This window comes from Salvia splendens, chromosome 5 (assembly GCF_004379255.2).
Source record: "Salvia splendens isolate huo1 chromosome 5, SspV2, whole genome shotgun sequence".
Lineage (NCBI taxonomy): Eukaryota > Viridiplantae > Streptophyta > Magnoliopsida > Lamiales > Lamiaceae > Salvia > Salvia splendens.
The window spans coordinates 12503042-12518701 of record NC_056036.1 but is presented as its reverse complement, the minus strand read 5'-3'; the positions used below and the strand labels follow the sequence as shown (position 1 = coordinate 12518701).

The 15660-nt window shown below is 43.0% G+C and overlaps 2 protein-coding genes and 1 pseudogene across 2 annotated transcripts; all 3 read left to right on the top strand.

Moving 5' to 3' along the window:
• Nucleotides 1-31: 31 nt before the first annotated feature.
• Nucleotides 32-2695, top strand: LOC121803826 (annotated as a pseudogene).
• Nucleotides 2696-2753: 58 nt separating this feature from the next.
• LOC121804971 (glutamate decarboxylase-like) lies at nucleotides 2754-4178 on the top strand. The gene is made up of 3 exons (XM_042204711.1): nucleotides 2754-2919; nucleotides 3093-3145; nucleotides 3643-4178. The coding sequence occupies exons 1-3, from the start codon at nucleotides 2754-2756 to the stop codon at nucleotides 4108-4110; spliced, it is 687 nt and encodes a 228-aa protein (XP_042060645.1). The 3' UTR covers nucleotides 4111-4178.
• Nucleotides 4179-5991: 1813 nt separating this feature from the next.
• Nucleotides 5992-6876, top strand: LOC121803825 (metalloendoproteinase 2-MMP-like). Its single transcript, XM_042203420.1, has one exon. It carries the CDS (start codon nucleotides 5992-5994, stop codon nucleotides 6874-6876), a length of 885 nt encoding a protein of 294 aa, XP_042059354.1.
• The last annotated feature ends 8784 nt before the right edge of the window (nucleotides 6877-15660 follow it).

Below are 15660 nucleotides of genomic sequence, written 5' to 3'. Positions count from 1 at the left end.
TCGGGTGAGGCCGTGGAGCTTGTAGACGAGAACACCATCTGCGTTGCAGCCATTCTAGGATCCACTCTCACCGGAGAATTCGAGGATGTGAAGCTGCTAAATGAGCTCCTGAGAAAGAAGAACGAGGAGACGGGTTGGGACACCCCCATCCACGTTGATGCTGCCAGCGGAGGCTTTTCTTTATCCCGACCTTGAATGGGACTTCCGTTTACCTCTGGTGAAGAGCATCAATGTGAGTGGCCACAAATACGGCCTTGTTTATGCCGGTGTTGGCTGGGTTGTCTGGAGGAGCCACCAGACGACCTTCTTTTCCATATCAACTACCTTGGATCTGATCAACCTACTTTCACCTTCAACTTCTCCAAAGGTCACCCACATTTAATATTGCCACCTTTTGATAGAAATTTCATCCGAAAACTAATTGGTGCTAGATAGAGCGACCAATTACACTTTTATAGTTTCACTCTCTCTTTACACCGATGTTTAATATTGTTATATTTTCTTTCATTTGCTAACACTTTCACCTCTCTTTTTTTGCAGGTTCTAGCCAGATCATTGCCCAGTACTATCAATTCATAAGACTTGGTTTTGAGGTACTTTTCCTTATTAACATATCCTTATATTTCATCAGTTCTTCTCCATTATTATTTGTTAGTTCTTGATACTCCCCATGTTCTGCTGTAAGCGAAACATTTCTTCCGGGGACGAGATTTAAGGAAATAAACTGTAGAGAATAAAGTAAGAAAAGTAAAAAGTGAATAAAGTAAATATACTTGTAATTGTCTTATATATTGATGGGAAAATGACGAGTGGCGAGTTAGAATGGCACGTTACAGAAGTAGCTTGCTACATGGCCTTCTCAGAGCACTTTGAAATATGATATTATAGTTTATATATATGTGCATGTGCGTGCGCGCGTGTGTGGGATTGACGAATCATCATGGTATTGAGCAAGACCGCAGGCGACGCCGACGAGAATCTACGGTGCACTTTTCCCTTCCCCGGTTGAAGATTCCAGAAGGGTGGATGCCGAAGGAGGCTGCCTATCAGATTGTGAAGGATGAGTTAATGCTGGACGGCAACCCTCGCCTCAACTTGGCCTCTTTTGTCACCACTTGGATGGAACCCGAGTGGGATCAGCTCATCATGGCCGCCTTCAACAAGAACTATGTCGACATGGATGAGTATCCTGTCACCACCGAGCTTCAGGTTTCATTAATTCCCCCTCCATCCTCTTGTTTCCACAGATTAATTAATTAATTAGTTGTTCATTGCAGAATCGGGTGAGGCCGTGGAGCTTGTAGACGAGAACACCATCTGCGTTGCAGCCATTCTAGGATCCACTCTCACTGGAGAATTCGAGGATGTGAAGCTGCTAAATGAGCTCCTGAGAAAGAAGAACGAGGAGACGGGTTGGGACACCCCCATCCACGTTGATGCTGCCAGCGGAGGCTTTTCTTTATCCCGATCTTGAATGGGACTTCCGTTTACCTCTGGTGAAGAGCATCAATGTGAGTGGCCACAAATACGGCCTTGTTTATGCCGGTGTTGGCTGGGTTGTCTGGAGGAGCCACCAGACGACCTTCTTTTCCATATCAACTACCTTGGATCTGATCAACCTACTTTCACCTTCAACTTCTCCAAAGGTCACCCACATTTAATATTGCCACCTTTTGATAGAAATTTCATCCGAAAACTAATTGGTGCTAGATAGAGCGACCAATTACACTTTTATAGTTTCACTCTCTCTTTACACCGATGTTTAATATTGTTATATTTTCTTTCATTTGCTAACACTTTCACCTCTCTTTTTTTGCAGGTTCTAGCCAGATCATTGCCCAGTACTATCAATTCATAAGACTTGGTTTTGAGGTACTTTTCCTTATTAACATATCCTTATATTTCATCAGTTCTTCTCCATTATTATTTGTTAGTTCTTGATACTCCCCATGTTCTGCTGTAAGCGAAACATTTCTTCCGGGGACGAGATTTAAGGAAATAAACTGTAGAGAATAAAGTAAGAAAAGTAAAAAGTGAATAAAGTAAATATACTTGTAATTGTCTTATATATTGATGGGAAAATGACGAGTGGCGAGTTAGAATGGCACGTTACAGAAGTAGCTTGCTACATGGCCTTCTCAGAGCACTTTGAAATATGATATTATAGTTTATATATATGTGCATGTGCGTGCGCGCGTGTGTGGGATTGACGAATCATCATGGTATTGAGCAAGACCGCAGGCGACGCCGACGAGAATCTACGGTGCACTTTTCCCTTCCCCGGTTGAAGATTCCAGAAGGGTGGATGCCGAAGGAGGCTGCCTATCAGATTGTGAAGGATGAGTTAATGCTGGACGGCAACCCTCGCCTCAACTTGGCCTCTTTTGTCACCACTTGGATGGAACCCGAGTGGGATCAGCTCATCATGGCCGCCTTCAACAAGAACTATGTCGACATGGATGAGTATCCTGTCACCACCGAGCTTCAGGTTTCATTAATTCCCCCTCCATCCTCTTGTTTCCACAGATTAATTAATTAATTAGTTGTTCATTGCAGAATCGGGTGAGGCCATGGAGCTTGTAGACGAGAACACCATCTGCGTTGCAGCCATTCTAGGATCCACTCTCACCGGAGAATTCGAGGATGTGAAGCTGCTAAATGAGCTCCTGAGAAAGAAGAACGAGGAGACGGGTTGGGACACCCCCATCCACGTTGATGCTGCCAGCGGAGGCTTTTCTTTATCCCGACCTTGAATGGGACTTCCGTTTACCTCTGGTGAAGAGCATCAATGTGAGTGGCCACAAATACGGCCTTGCCGGTGTTGGCTGGGTTGTCTGGAGGAGCCACCAGACGACCTTCTTTTCCATATCAACTACCTTGGATCTGATCAACCTACTTTCACCTTCAACTTCTCCAAAGGTCACCCACATTTAATATTGCCACCTTTTGATAGAAATTTCATCCGAAAACTAATTGGTGCTAGATAGAGCGACCAATTACACTTTTATAGTTTCACTCTCTCTTTACACCGATGTTTAATATTGTTATATTTTCTTTCATTTGCTAACACTTTCACCTCTCTTTTTTTGCAGGTTCTAGCCAGATCATTGCCCAGTACTATCAATTCATAAGACTTGGTTTTGAGGTACTTTTCCTTATTAACATATCCTTATATTTCATCAGTTCTTCTCCATTATTATTTGTTAGTTCTTGATACTCCCCATGTTCTGCTGTAAGCGAAACATTTCTTCCGGGGACGGGATTTAAGGAAATAAACTGTAGAGAATAAAGTAAGAAAAGTAAAAAGTGAATAAAGTAAATATACTTGTAATTGTCTTATATATTGCCAAAAAAAAAGAAATGCCAAAAAAAAAAGAAATGACCCACTTTTTAGGTTAATATACTTGTAATTGTCTTATATATTGCCAAAAAAAAAAGAAATGACCCACTTTAGGTGTGAGGTCCCAAAAAAGAATACGAGTCGCTTATGGTGGGATGGACGGAGTATAATTTTCCATATTAGGACACCTAATTCCTAGGTCTGCTTTTCGAATTTGCAGAATGTCATGACCTTAAAAGGAAATAGTCACATTTCAACATATATAGTACTATATGTATTCAATCTAACTGTTTTGTGGGTAGGGCTACAAAAGCATAATGGAGAACTGCATGAAAAACGCAATGATCCTAAAAGAAGGGATCGCTAAGACCGGGCGTTTCGACATCATCTCTAAAGATGTTGGAGTGCCGGTCGTGGCCTTCTCCCTCAAGGACAGCACCAACTATACAGTTTTCCAGATATCCGAATCTCTCAGGAGGTTCGGATGGATTGTCCCGGCGTACACCATGCCTCCCAATGCAGAGCACGTTGCAGTGCTCCGCATTGTAGTGCGAGAAGACTTCAGCCATACACTGGCGGAGAGGCTCATCCCAGACATGGAGAAAGTAGTCAAGGAGTTCGACGCGATGCCGCCTCGTGCTACTGTAAAAGAAGCTCATGTCACTGCCGATGACGGTAAGAGGTCGGAGAAGAGCGTCGTCGAGGTTCAGAGGGATGTATTCAGCTACTGGAGGAAGATTTCGGACAAGAAGAGCAGCGGTGTCTGCTAGAATTTCACACACATGATTCTGTGTGATCTTGTTATGATAATGCTTATGTTAAGGTTTGTTGTTGTTGTTGTATAATATGGTTGTTGTATGTGCGTAACTGCGGGCAATATCTGTTTTAAAACCATCCAACTATTAAAGATATCTGTTATTTGCATTTCTGAATAAGTATACTGATAAAAAAATGCACTAGAAATGCAACTTAATTTAAATAGTTTCTTCTCGACGTACGAGAAAGTGCGACTTAGTGGTAAGCAGCTTTGTTCCGACTAATAAATAAGGTGTTAAATCATACGAAAGTGGCATAGCCGAGTGAAGTTTGGGGAAAGTGTACTCGGCCAGGTGAACTGTTATGGAGATGACAGTGTTTTGGCTACCTGGCAGGGTAGCACTATCTGGATGACATTTCACCTTAAACTTCATTTTTCTTTCTTCCTAACTTAAACTCTTGACTTGAGCACAAGAGATATATCCAAATAAGTCTAGAGCATGAATTCAATGAAGAATATTATACTCTATCCATCCATGAAAGTTTGTCACACTTCTTTTTAAACACTCGTTTTGCAAAAAATAATACTCCCTTCGTCCCATTTTAAGAGTCATATTTTGCCATTTCCGTCTGTCCTAGTTTAAGAGTCTCATTTAGAATTTACCATATTTGGACATAAAATCTAACCTCATAGTTGATGAAATTTACACTCAAATGCCATTACTTTCATAAAAATAAAACAAAACAAAATCATAAACCTATAAAAAGTCAAAAGGGTCCCACTTTCCACTATCTCACCTCAATTATTACATACTCCAACAACCACTACCTCACTTCAATTATTACACACTCCAACAATTTCTTAAAACCCGTGCCCTAACTAAATTGCACTCCCAAATTGGGACGGATGGAGTAATAAATAGTTAAAGTGGAGAGATAATAAAGTAAGAAAATGAATAATAGTAGTTAAAGTGGAGAAATAGTAAATCAAGATAGAGAATAACGTAGTTAAGACTCTATTCTTGATAATGTAATTAAAAAATCGAATCATAATCAAAATTAAATTTAGCTACAAAATATTTTGATAATTAATTTACAATTATAATTTTTATAATAAATAAATTTAATAATATCATAACTAGTATTTTATATTTTAATTGTTTAATACGGATTTGAAATTTTTTTTAAGTAAAGTTGGTAAAAAAAAGATAGCGGAATGTGAGTTCCATTTTTATATATTAGTTTTATAATAAATGTGAGTGAAATGATATTAATGGAATTCGTGGCCTAATACCATTTATACATTATTCTAACTGGGACTCCAAATGTAGGACCGGCTAAAATGGAAAAGTGAGATTTCTAAAGTGGGATTGGGACGGAGAGAGAAACTAGTAATATAGATTCGTCTAATTTTTATTAATGAAAAACAAGAAAATATAGCTATATCAATTAAAAAGTTTAATATGTCGACGTTTAAAAGTCAAAATGACAAAATCATACTCTAGAGTCAAGAGGGAAAAAAGTACTCCGTACATGTTCAGTTTCAATAAAAGAATAATAAATTGAAATCAAAATTATTTACACGTGAAAACAATAAATACACATATAATATTAATTTAAATCTATATTTTACCTATAATATGAAGTATTAATTTAAAAATGTTTTCATGATTATTCATTTAAGATAGTATATTACATTACATGTTAATGTAAGCGTGTCTTGTAGCAAATAATAAAAGAATTTATACTTGATTATGTAATTCATTACATGTTGATGTAAGCGTGTCTTGTGAGAAATAATAAAAGAATTTATACCTATAAGTATGTTCATACAAAATATAACATGTATCAAAAAACAGAAGTGATTAAAGTGCTTAGATAGTCCTTCGCTTGTCATGGCCCTTAACCTCGTTAACATCCTCCTAATTTTCACACTAACTGTTTCAATTGGCTATGCTAGTTATATACACCCCTCTGCTTTTGATTTCATAAAAAAACTAGAAGGTTGTGGCAAGGGAAACACCACCCAAGGGATCTATGAGCTCAAAACCTATCTCAAAAGATTTGGCTATATTCAACATCTCTCCGAAACCGAAGCCAACAACGATATCTTCGACGACATCCTAGAGTCAGCAGTCAAAACCTATCAAGCCAACTACAAACTCAACCCCACGGGAATAATAGACGCGCCCACAGTATCAAAAATGACTGCGCCACGATGTGGGGTCGCGGATATCGTGAACCACATGCAACATGGTTCGAGTAATTCGAGCATGATCCACACAGCATCCAACTACTCCCTCTTTACTGGGAAGAAGTGGGAGCCATCTAACCGGCACTTGACCTACAAGTTCTTGGGAGACTTTCCCGAAACAGCTAAACTCCCAGCTGCACTTGCCTTCAAAAGATGGGCCTCGGTCACACAATTCACTTTCTCGGAAGTTGGGGGCGCAGAACTCTCTGACCTAACCTTAGAGTTTGTCCGAGGCGACCATGGCGATGGTGCCCCGTTCGACGGGGAAGGTGGATTACTAGCCCATGCATACTACCCTACGGATGGAAGGCTACATTACGATCTGGATGACAAGTGGTTCTATCTTTTCATAAATAATAAGGCTTTTGACCTTTGGTCTATTTCTCTTCACGAAATAGGGCACCTTCTTGGCTTGCAACATTCCACAGTTGAGGCAGCAATTATGTATCCAACATTTAGTCGTGGAGAGACTAAAGATTTGGATCAAGATGATATTCAGGGAATTAAGGCTTTATATAGTCTCTAGATTACATTTAATTTGTCTTTCTTTCAATTGTACTTTATAAAAAGTTTGTTTTCAACAATTTTTTGTATTTATTTTATTTTAAAAATTTGCAATAAAAATATGAAAAGTTTAGCGATTGTAGTTTAATTTTATAAGAGCAATGATTTTTTCAAAATAAATTAATAAAATATTATTTATCTTATTTTTGTTTCTATTAACATGAGGTAATTCGTTATGATATTTGTATACAGTTTGTATACTTTAATTGACACCCCTTACATCCCATAAATATAGGGACTTTGAGGACGACACGAGATTTAATACAAAAATTGGTAAAGTAGGAAAGATGTAGAAAGAAAAAATGATTGAAGTATTGTTAATAGAGAATGAGGTCCACCTTATAAGAAAGAAAAGACTTGCCAAAAATAGAAATAGACTATTTTTGTTGGACGAACCAAAATGGAGGAAGAAGACAATTTTTATGGGACGGATGAAGTATTTTGAATTGAATTTTTTATGCTTTGACATTTATACCCTTTCAGGCTCAAGGGCGGGATGGTAAAAAGCGTGTCTGAATTTGTTATTTTTGGGCGTTTTTGACCGAAAATGCGATTTTTGGAACTTTGGATGCTCAGAAGGTGAGAAGGAGTAATACTCCCTCCGTCCCACTTTAGGAGTCCCGGTTGAATTCGGTACGGGTTTTAAGAAACGTAATGGAAAGTTGGTGAAAAAAAATAGTGGAATGTGAGTCCTATTTTTTTATATTAGTTTTATAATAAAATGTGAGTGAAAAAATGTTAGTGGAATGTGGGGCCTAATACCATTTATGGAATATTCCAACCGGGACTCCTAAAGTGGGACACCCAAAAATGATAAACTGGGACTCCTAAAGTGGGTATCGGGTTACCCGTATAACTATACGGGTCAGGATTGGGTAGTATAATATTGAAGTTTTCGGATACGGGTATCGCAAAATCGGGTTTGGGTACCCGCGGGTACCCGTTTCGACACCCCTATTTCCAATATCCATTTAAGATGAAGTATTTACATATTGCTGTAAGCGTGTCTTGTGGCAAATAATAAAAGAACTTATGCAAGCGTGTTGTGTGGCAAATAATAAACAAATTTATACCTATAAATACGCACATTCGTAATCGTACAAATATACAATAAAAAACAAAATTGATTAGAGTGCGTACATAGTCCTTCCCTTGTCATGGCCCTTAAGCTTGTTAGCATCCTCCTTATTTTCATACTAAATGTTTCAATTGGCTATGCTAGTTACATAAATCCCTCTGCCTTTGATTTCATAAAAAATCTAGAAGGTTGTGGCAAGGGAAACACCACCCAAGGGCTCTACAAGCTCAAAGCCTATCTCGGAAGATTTGGCTATATTCAACATCTCTCCGAAATTGAAGCAAACAACAATGTCTTTGACGACATCCTAGAGTCAGCCGTCAAAACCTATCAGAAAAAATACAACCTCAACCCCACAGGAATACTAGACGCGGCCACAGTATCAAGAATGACTGTGTTACGATCCTCCTATATCTTAGGATTCCCCAAATATTTAGTTATCTTTTTATTCCCCATATCTTTTGATTCATAGTATATTTTCATATCTTGTTTTCTTGTTCCCTAAGCTAGTATTCTAGATAGGGCTAGGTTGTTATCTTTTTATTCATTGAATGAAGAAATAATATTCCCACATTACTTGTGCAATACTCCTTATCAAACCTTGAAGACTGCCGACGGAGGAAGTTCTCCGCGCCAGCCACGAATTGAGCCGCCGACCCCAACGTTCGGGGCGCCGGATTGGTGTGTTGCGAGTGTAATCGCAGGATTTCTTTGTTAAGAGAATTGTGCTCTTAACAACTGGTGCTTTCATCCAGAGCTCAACCATGGCCGATCAGCCCCGATGCTTCACGGCGAGTGGCTACCTCGGTGACGGATGGCAGCGGATACGAAGAGACGACCCGGAGTCAAGCAGCGCGCTGCGCAATGGATCGGGGGCGCTCGTACCTACTTTGTCAGCGCTCGACAAAATTATGGCAAGATTTGATCAATTGGAATTTAAATTGGATGCGAGGGATAGAAGGGTTGATAGGTTGAAGGCCACACGCCTTCCCAAACCGGATCAACCCTATTTTTCGAACGACGAGGACGTCGATGGGTATCGTTCCCAGGGAGACGTCTGGCCGACCGGCGAGGACGGCCCCCCAGTTTTCAATCACGGCAGGCGTGTCCGTTGTGGGGATGTCCGCCGGCGTAGGGGCACGGGTCGTGATTTAAACAGGCGAGAGGCAGGGCTCGCACAGCCTGGCTCTGGCACGATTCCATATCGCGCGCACACTGCTTCGTGGCCTCGCACGAGCTGGGATAGACCAGCAGCTCGCGTCACAACGGAGTTTGATAGGGGTTTTCGGGGGTACCGACAGCCTACATCGTGGGACCCCCCCATCAACCGCCCCTCCGGTTGGGATCCTCCCGGTAACCGACCAATACCGAGCTTCCAGCCCTACGACCCACCACGGTCATGGCAGCCCTCTTGTTGGGAACCACCGCCTCACCGTGCATCGCAAGGATACTCGGATTATGATCAGCCACCACAGTGTCTGCCTAGTCGTTGGGATACACCCAGGCGACAAAATGATCACTTCCGGCAGCAGCGCAGCCCACGCCTGAGCACACAACCTTGGCGCCCTGAAATCATGGGGTTTGAAGAAAAGATGGTGGATGAAGAATTTTGCTATGAAATCGAATTGATTCCCGGCTGCCATTCTTCAAGCCTGGATCAAGAATCAGATGCTCATCAGGAAAAAAATGATTCCTCGAACTGGATGGGTAGTTTTCTTGAAGAGGCTGATGATTCAAAATCATCTCTAGTAGATGATAATAATCATGATAAGGCTACTTTTGATGATGATGAGTTCACAAAGATGGAATGCCATTCTGTGAAGATGAGTGATGATTCGGACTTGCTTTGGGATGTGGTGGGAGTGACTGATTCATCTTCATCATGTGTTGATAATTGTTCACAGCAAAAGTGTTTGGACTCTGATGATGATTATGAAGATGATAGAGTAGATGGTGATGAGAGGCGTTCCTACAACCTCACTGCTGCGGAGTTCCAGCTGGTAAGAGTCCTTGTGCAGCGATTCATGGAGGACAAGCAGTTTGGGGGGCGTAGGAATGATGCCGGCGTCAGGAGCCGGTGCATGATCCGGAGCCTCCTCCAAGCCCCAGCCATCGAGGATGATTTTGTGAAGACGAAGGCGAGAGAGGAAAGGGACGGCGTAGAAATGTTGGTGGGAGTCATAAGTGAAATGATGGTGATCATGTTCCTAATCGCATTTGATCCAGGAGGTGACGTTTCAATGCTTTTGCTATCGTCGACTGTGCCCGTGGTTCCATGGTTCCCACCTTGAGGACAAGGTGGATTTTAACCGTGGGGGAGTTGTTACGATCCTCCTATATCTTAGGATTCCCCAAATATTTAGTTATCTTTTTATTCCCCATATCTTTTTATTCATAGTATATTTTCATATCTTGTTTTCTTGTTCCCTAAGCTAGTATTCTAGTATTATAAATAGGGCTAGGTTGTTATCTTTTTATTCATTGAATGAAGAAATAATTTGCCCACATTACTTGTGCAATACTCCTTATCATACCTTGAAGACTGCCGACGGAGGAAGTTCTCCGCGCCAGCCACGAATTGAGCCGCCGACCCCAACGTTCGGGGCGCCGGATTAGTGTGTTGCGAGTGTAATCGCAGGATTTCTTCGTTAAGAGAATTGTGCTCTTAACAACTGGTGCTTTCATCCAGAGCTCAACCATGGCCGATCAACCCCGACGCTTCACGGCGAGTGGCTACCTCGGTGACGGATGGCAGCGGATACGACGAGACGACCCGGAGTCAAGCAGCGCGCGGCGCAATGGATCGGGGGCGCTCGTACCTACTTTGTCAGCGCTGGACAAAATTATGGCAAGATTTGATCAATTGGAATTTAAATTGGATGCGAGGGATAGAAGGGTTGATAGGTTGAAGGCCACACGCCTTCCCAAACCGGATCAACCCTATTTTTCGGACGACGGGGACGTCGATGGGTATCGTTCCCAGGGAGACGTCTGGCCGACCGACAAGGACGGCCCCTCAGTTTTCAATCACGGCAGGCGTGTCCGTTGTGGGGATGTCCGCCGGCATAGGGGCACGGGTCGTGATTTAAACAGGCGAGAGGCAGGGCTCGTACAGCCTGGCTCTGGCACGATTCCATATCGCGCGCACACTGCTTCGTGGCCTCGCACGAGCTGGGATAGACCAGCAGCTCGCGTCACAACGGAGTTTGATAGGGGGTTTTCGGGGGTACCGACAGCCTACATCGTGGGACCCCCCATCAACCGCCCCTCCTGTTGGGATCCTCCCGGTAACCGGCCAATACCGAGCTTCCAGCCCTACGACCCACCACGGTCATGGCAGCCCTCTTGTTGGGAACCACCGTCTCACCGTGCATCGCAAGGATACTCGGATTATGATCAGCCACCACAGTGTCTGCCTAGTCGTTGGGATACACCCAGGCGACAAACCGATCACTTCCGGCAGCAGCGCAGCCCACGCCCGAGCACACAACCTTGGCGCCCTGAAATCATGGGGTTTGAAGAAAAGATGGTGGATGAAGAATTTTGCTATGAAATCGAATTGATTCCCGGCTGCCATTCTTCAAGCCTGGATCAAGAATCAGATGCTCATCAGGAAAAAAATGATTCCTCGAACTGGATGGGTAGTTTTCTTGAAGAGGCTGATGATTCAAAATCATCTCTAGTAGATGATAATAATCATGATAAGGCTACTTTTGATGATGATGAGTTCACAAAGATGGAATGCCATTCTGTGAAGATGAGTGATGATTCGGACTTGCTTTGGGATGTGGTGGGAGTGACTGATTCATCTTCATCATGTGTTGATAATTGTTCACAGCATAAGTGTTTGGACTCTGATGATGATTATGAAGATGATAGAGTAGATGGTGATGAGAGGCATTCCTACAACCTCACTGCTGCGGAGTTCCAGATGGTAAGAGTCCTTGTGCAGCGATTCATGGAGGACAAGCAGTTTGGGGGGCGTAGGAATGATGCCGGCGTCAGGAGCCGGTGCATGATCCGGAGCCTCCTCCAAGTCCCAGCCATCGAGGATGATTTTGTGAAGACGAAGGCGAGAGAGGAAAGAGACGGCGTAGAAATGTTGGTGGGAGTCATAAGTGAAATGATGGTGATCATGTTCCTAATCGCATTTGATCCAGGAGGTGACGTTTCAATGCTTTTGCTATCGTCGACTGTGCCAGTGGTTCCATGGTTCCCACCTTGAGGACAAGGTGGATTTTAACCGTGGGGGAGTTGTTACGATCCTCCTATATCTTAGGATTCCCCAAATATTTAGTTATCTTTTTATTCCCCATATCTTTTGATTCATAGTATATTTTCATATCTTGTTTTCTTGTTCCCTAAGCTAGTATTCTAGTATTATAAATAGGGCTAGGTTGTTATCTTTTTATTCATTGAATGAAGAAATAATATTCCCACATTACTTGTGCAATACTCCTTATCAAACCTTGAAGACTGCCGACGGAGGAAGTTCTCCGCGCCAGCCACGAATTGAGCCGCCGACCCCAACGTTCGGGGGTTACGATCCTCCTATATCTTAGGATTCCCCAAATATTTAGTTATCTTTTTATTCCCCATATCTTTTTATTCATAGTATATTTTCATATCTTGTTTTCTTGTTCCCTAAGCTAGTATTCTAGTATTATAAATAGGGCTAGGTTGTTATCTTTTTATTCATTGAATGAAGAAATAATTTGCCCACATTACTTGTGCAATACTCCTTATCAAACCTTGAAGACTGCCGACGGAGGAAGTTCTCCGCGCCAGCCACGAATTGAGCCGCCGACCCCAACGTTCGGGGCGCCGGATTAGTGTGTTGCGAGTGTAATCGCAGGATTTCTTCGTTAAGAGAATTGTGCTCTTAACAACTGGTGCTTTCATTGAGAGCTCAACCATGGCCGATCAACCCCGACGCTTCACGGCGAGTGGCTACCTCGGTGACGGATGGCAGCGGATACGACGAGACGACCCGGAGTCAAGCAGCGCGCGGCGCAATGGATCGGGGGCGCTCGTACCTACTTTGTCAGCGCTGGACAAAATTATGGCAAGATTTGATCAATTGGAATTTAAATTGGATGCGAGGGATAGAAGGGTTGATAGGTTGAAGGCCACACGCCTTCCCAAACCGGATCAACCCTATTTTTCGGACGACGGGGACGTCGATGGGTATCGTTCCCAGGGAGACGTCTGGCCGACCGACAAGGACAGCCCCTCAGTTTTCAATCACGGCAGGCGTGTCCGTTGTGGGGATGTCCGCCGGCATAGGGGCACGGGTCGTGATTTAAACAGGCGAGAGGCAGGGCTCGTACAGCCTGGCTCTGGCACGATTCCATATCGCGCGCACACTGCTTCGTGGCCTCGCACAAGCTGGGATAGACCAGCAGCTCGCGTCACAACGGAGTTTGATAGGGGGTTTTCGGGGGTACCGACAGCCTACATCGTGGGACCCCCCATCAACCGCCCCTCCTGTTGGGATCCTCCCGGTAACCGGCCAATACCGAGCTTCCAGCCCTACGACCCACCACGGTCATGGCAGCCCTCTTGTTGGGAACCACCGTCTCACCGTGCATCGCAAGGATACTCGGATTATGATCAGCCACCACAGTGTCTGCCTAGTCGTTGGGATACACCCAGGCGACAAACCGATCACTTCCGGCAGCAGCGCAGCCCACGCCCGAGCACACAACCTTGGCGCCCTGAAATCATGGGGTTTGAAGAAAAGATGGTGGATGAAGAATTTTGCTATGAAATCGAATTGATTCCCGGCTGCCATTCTTCAAGCCTGGATCAAGAATCAGATGCTCATCAGGAAAAAAATGATTCCTCGAACTGGATGGGTAGTTTTCTTGAAGAGGCTGATGATTCAAAATCATCTCTAGTAGATGATAATAATCATGATAAGGCTACTTTTGATGATGATGAGTTCACAAAGATGGAATGCCATTCTGTGAAGATGAGTGATGATTCGGACTTGCTTTGGGATGTGGTGGGAGTGACTGATTCATCTTCATCATGTGTTGATAATTGTTCACAGCATAAGTGTTTGGACTCTGATGATGATTATGAAGATGATAGAGTAGATGGTGATGAGAGGCATTCCTACAACCTCACTGCTGCGGAGTTCCAGATGGTAAGAGTCCTTGTGCAGCGATTCATGGAGGACAAGCAGTTTGGGGGGCGTAGGAATGATGCCGGCGTCAGGAGCCGGTGCATGATCCGGAGCCTCCTCCAAGTCCCAGCCATCGAGGATGATTTTGTGAAGACGAAGGCGAGAGAGGAAAGAGACGGCGTAGAAATGTTGGTGGGAGTCATAAGTGAAATGATGGTGATCATGTTCCTAATCGCATTTGATCCAGGAGGTGACGTTTCAATGCTTTTGCTATCGTCGACTGTGCCAGTGGTTCCATGGTTCCCACCTTGAGGACAAGGTGGATTTTAACCGTGGGGGAGTTGTTACGATCCTCCTATATCTTAGGATTCCCCAAATATTTAGTTATCTTTTTATTCCCCATATCTTTTGATTCATAGTATATTTTCATATCTTGTTTTCTTGTTCCCTAAGCTAGTATTCTAGATAGGGCTAGGTTGTTATCTTTTTATTCATTGAATGAAGAAATAATATTCCCACATTACTTGTGCAATACTCCTTATCAAACCTTGAAGACTGCCGACGGAGGAAGTTCTCCGCGCCAGCCACGAATTGAGCCGCCGACCCCAACGTTCGGGGCGCCGGATTGGTGTGTTGCGAGTGTAATCGCAGGATTTCTTTGTTAAGAGAATTGTGCTCTTAACAGACTGCACCGCGATGTGGGGTCCCTGACATCATCAATGGCGTGAACCACATGCAACATCATTCGGGATTGGGTTCGAGTATGATCCACGCACTGTCTTATTACTCCCTCTTTAATGGAAAGAAGTGGGAGCCTTCTAACCGGAATTTGACCTACAAGTTCGCGGGAGACTTTCCCGATACAGCTAAAGTCCCTGCTGAAGTTGCCTTCAAAAAGTGGGCGTCTGTCACAAAATTCACTTTCTAGAAAGTTGGGGGCGCCGAACACTCTGACCTAACCCTAGAGTTTGGCCGAGGCGACCATGGCGATCGGTACCCATTTGACGGGGAAGGTGGAGTCCTAGCCCATGCGTTCTACCCTACGGATGGAAGGCTACATTACGATCTCGATGAAAAGTGGTTTTATCTATTCATAAATAAAAATGCTTTTGACCTTTTAAGTATTTCTCTTCACGAAATATGGCACCTTCTTGGCTTGCAACATTCCACAGTTGAGGCAGCAATTATGTATCCAACATTTAAACATGAAGAGACTAAAGATTTGGATCAAGATGATATTCAAGGAATTAAGGCTTTATATAAACTCTAGATCAGATTACTATTCATTTGTACAACAATTGTGTTCGATCGTGTGTACTTCAAACTCATGTAATCTGTCTTTCATTTCCTTGTGGATATTATGAATAAAATAAAAGATCTGATTCAGTACAAAACACAAACTGGTTTTTGATAGGTGAATTTGATTTGAAGTATAAAAATTGATTAAATTTCTCACACAATTAATTACCAATTGTCATATATTTGACTCATTTCAATCTCTTCAGTTACGCTGACATTTGCTTTCTCTCACCTTTATA

Coding starts and splice junctions, on each gene's coding strand:
- LOC121804971 (XM_042204711.1), top strand. CDS start 2,754: ATGGGACTTCCGTTTACCTCTGGTGAAGAGCATCAATGTGAGTGGCCA. Junction 2,920..3,092: donor CACCTTCAACTTCTCCAAAG/GTCACCCACATT, acceptor CTTTTTTTGCAG/GTTCTAGCCAGATCATTGCC. Junction 3,146..3,642: donor TCATAAGACTTGGTTTTGAG/GTACTTTTCCTT, acceptor TTTTGTGGGTAG/GGCTACAAAAGCATAATGGA.
- LOC121803825 (XM_042203420.1), top strand. CDS start 5,992: ATGGCCCTTAACCTCGTTAACATCCTCCTAATTTTCACACTAACTGTT.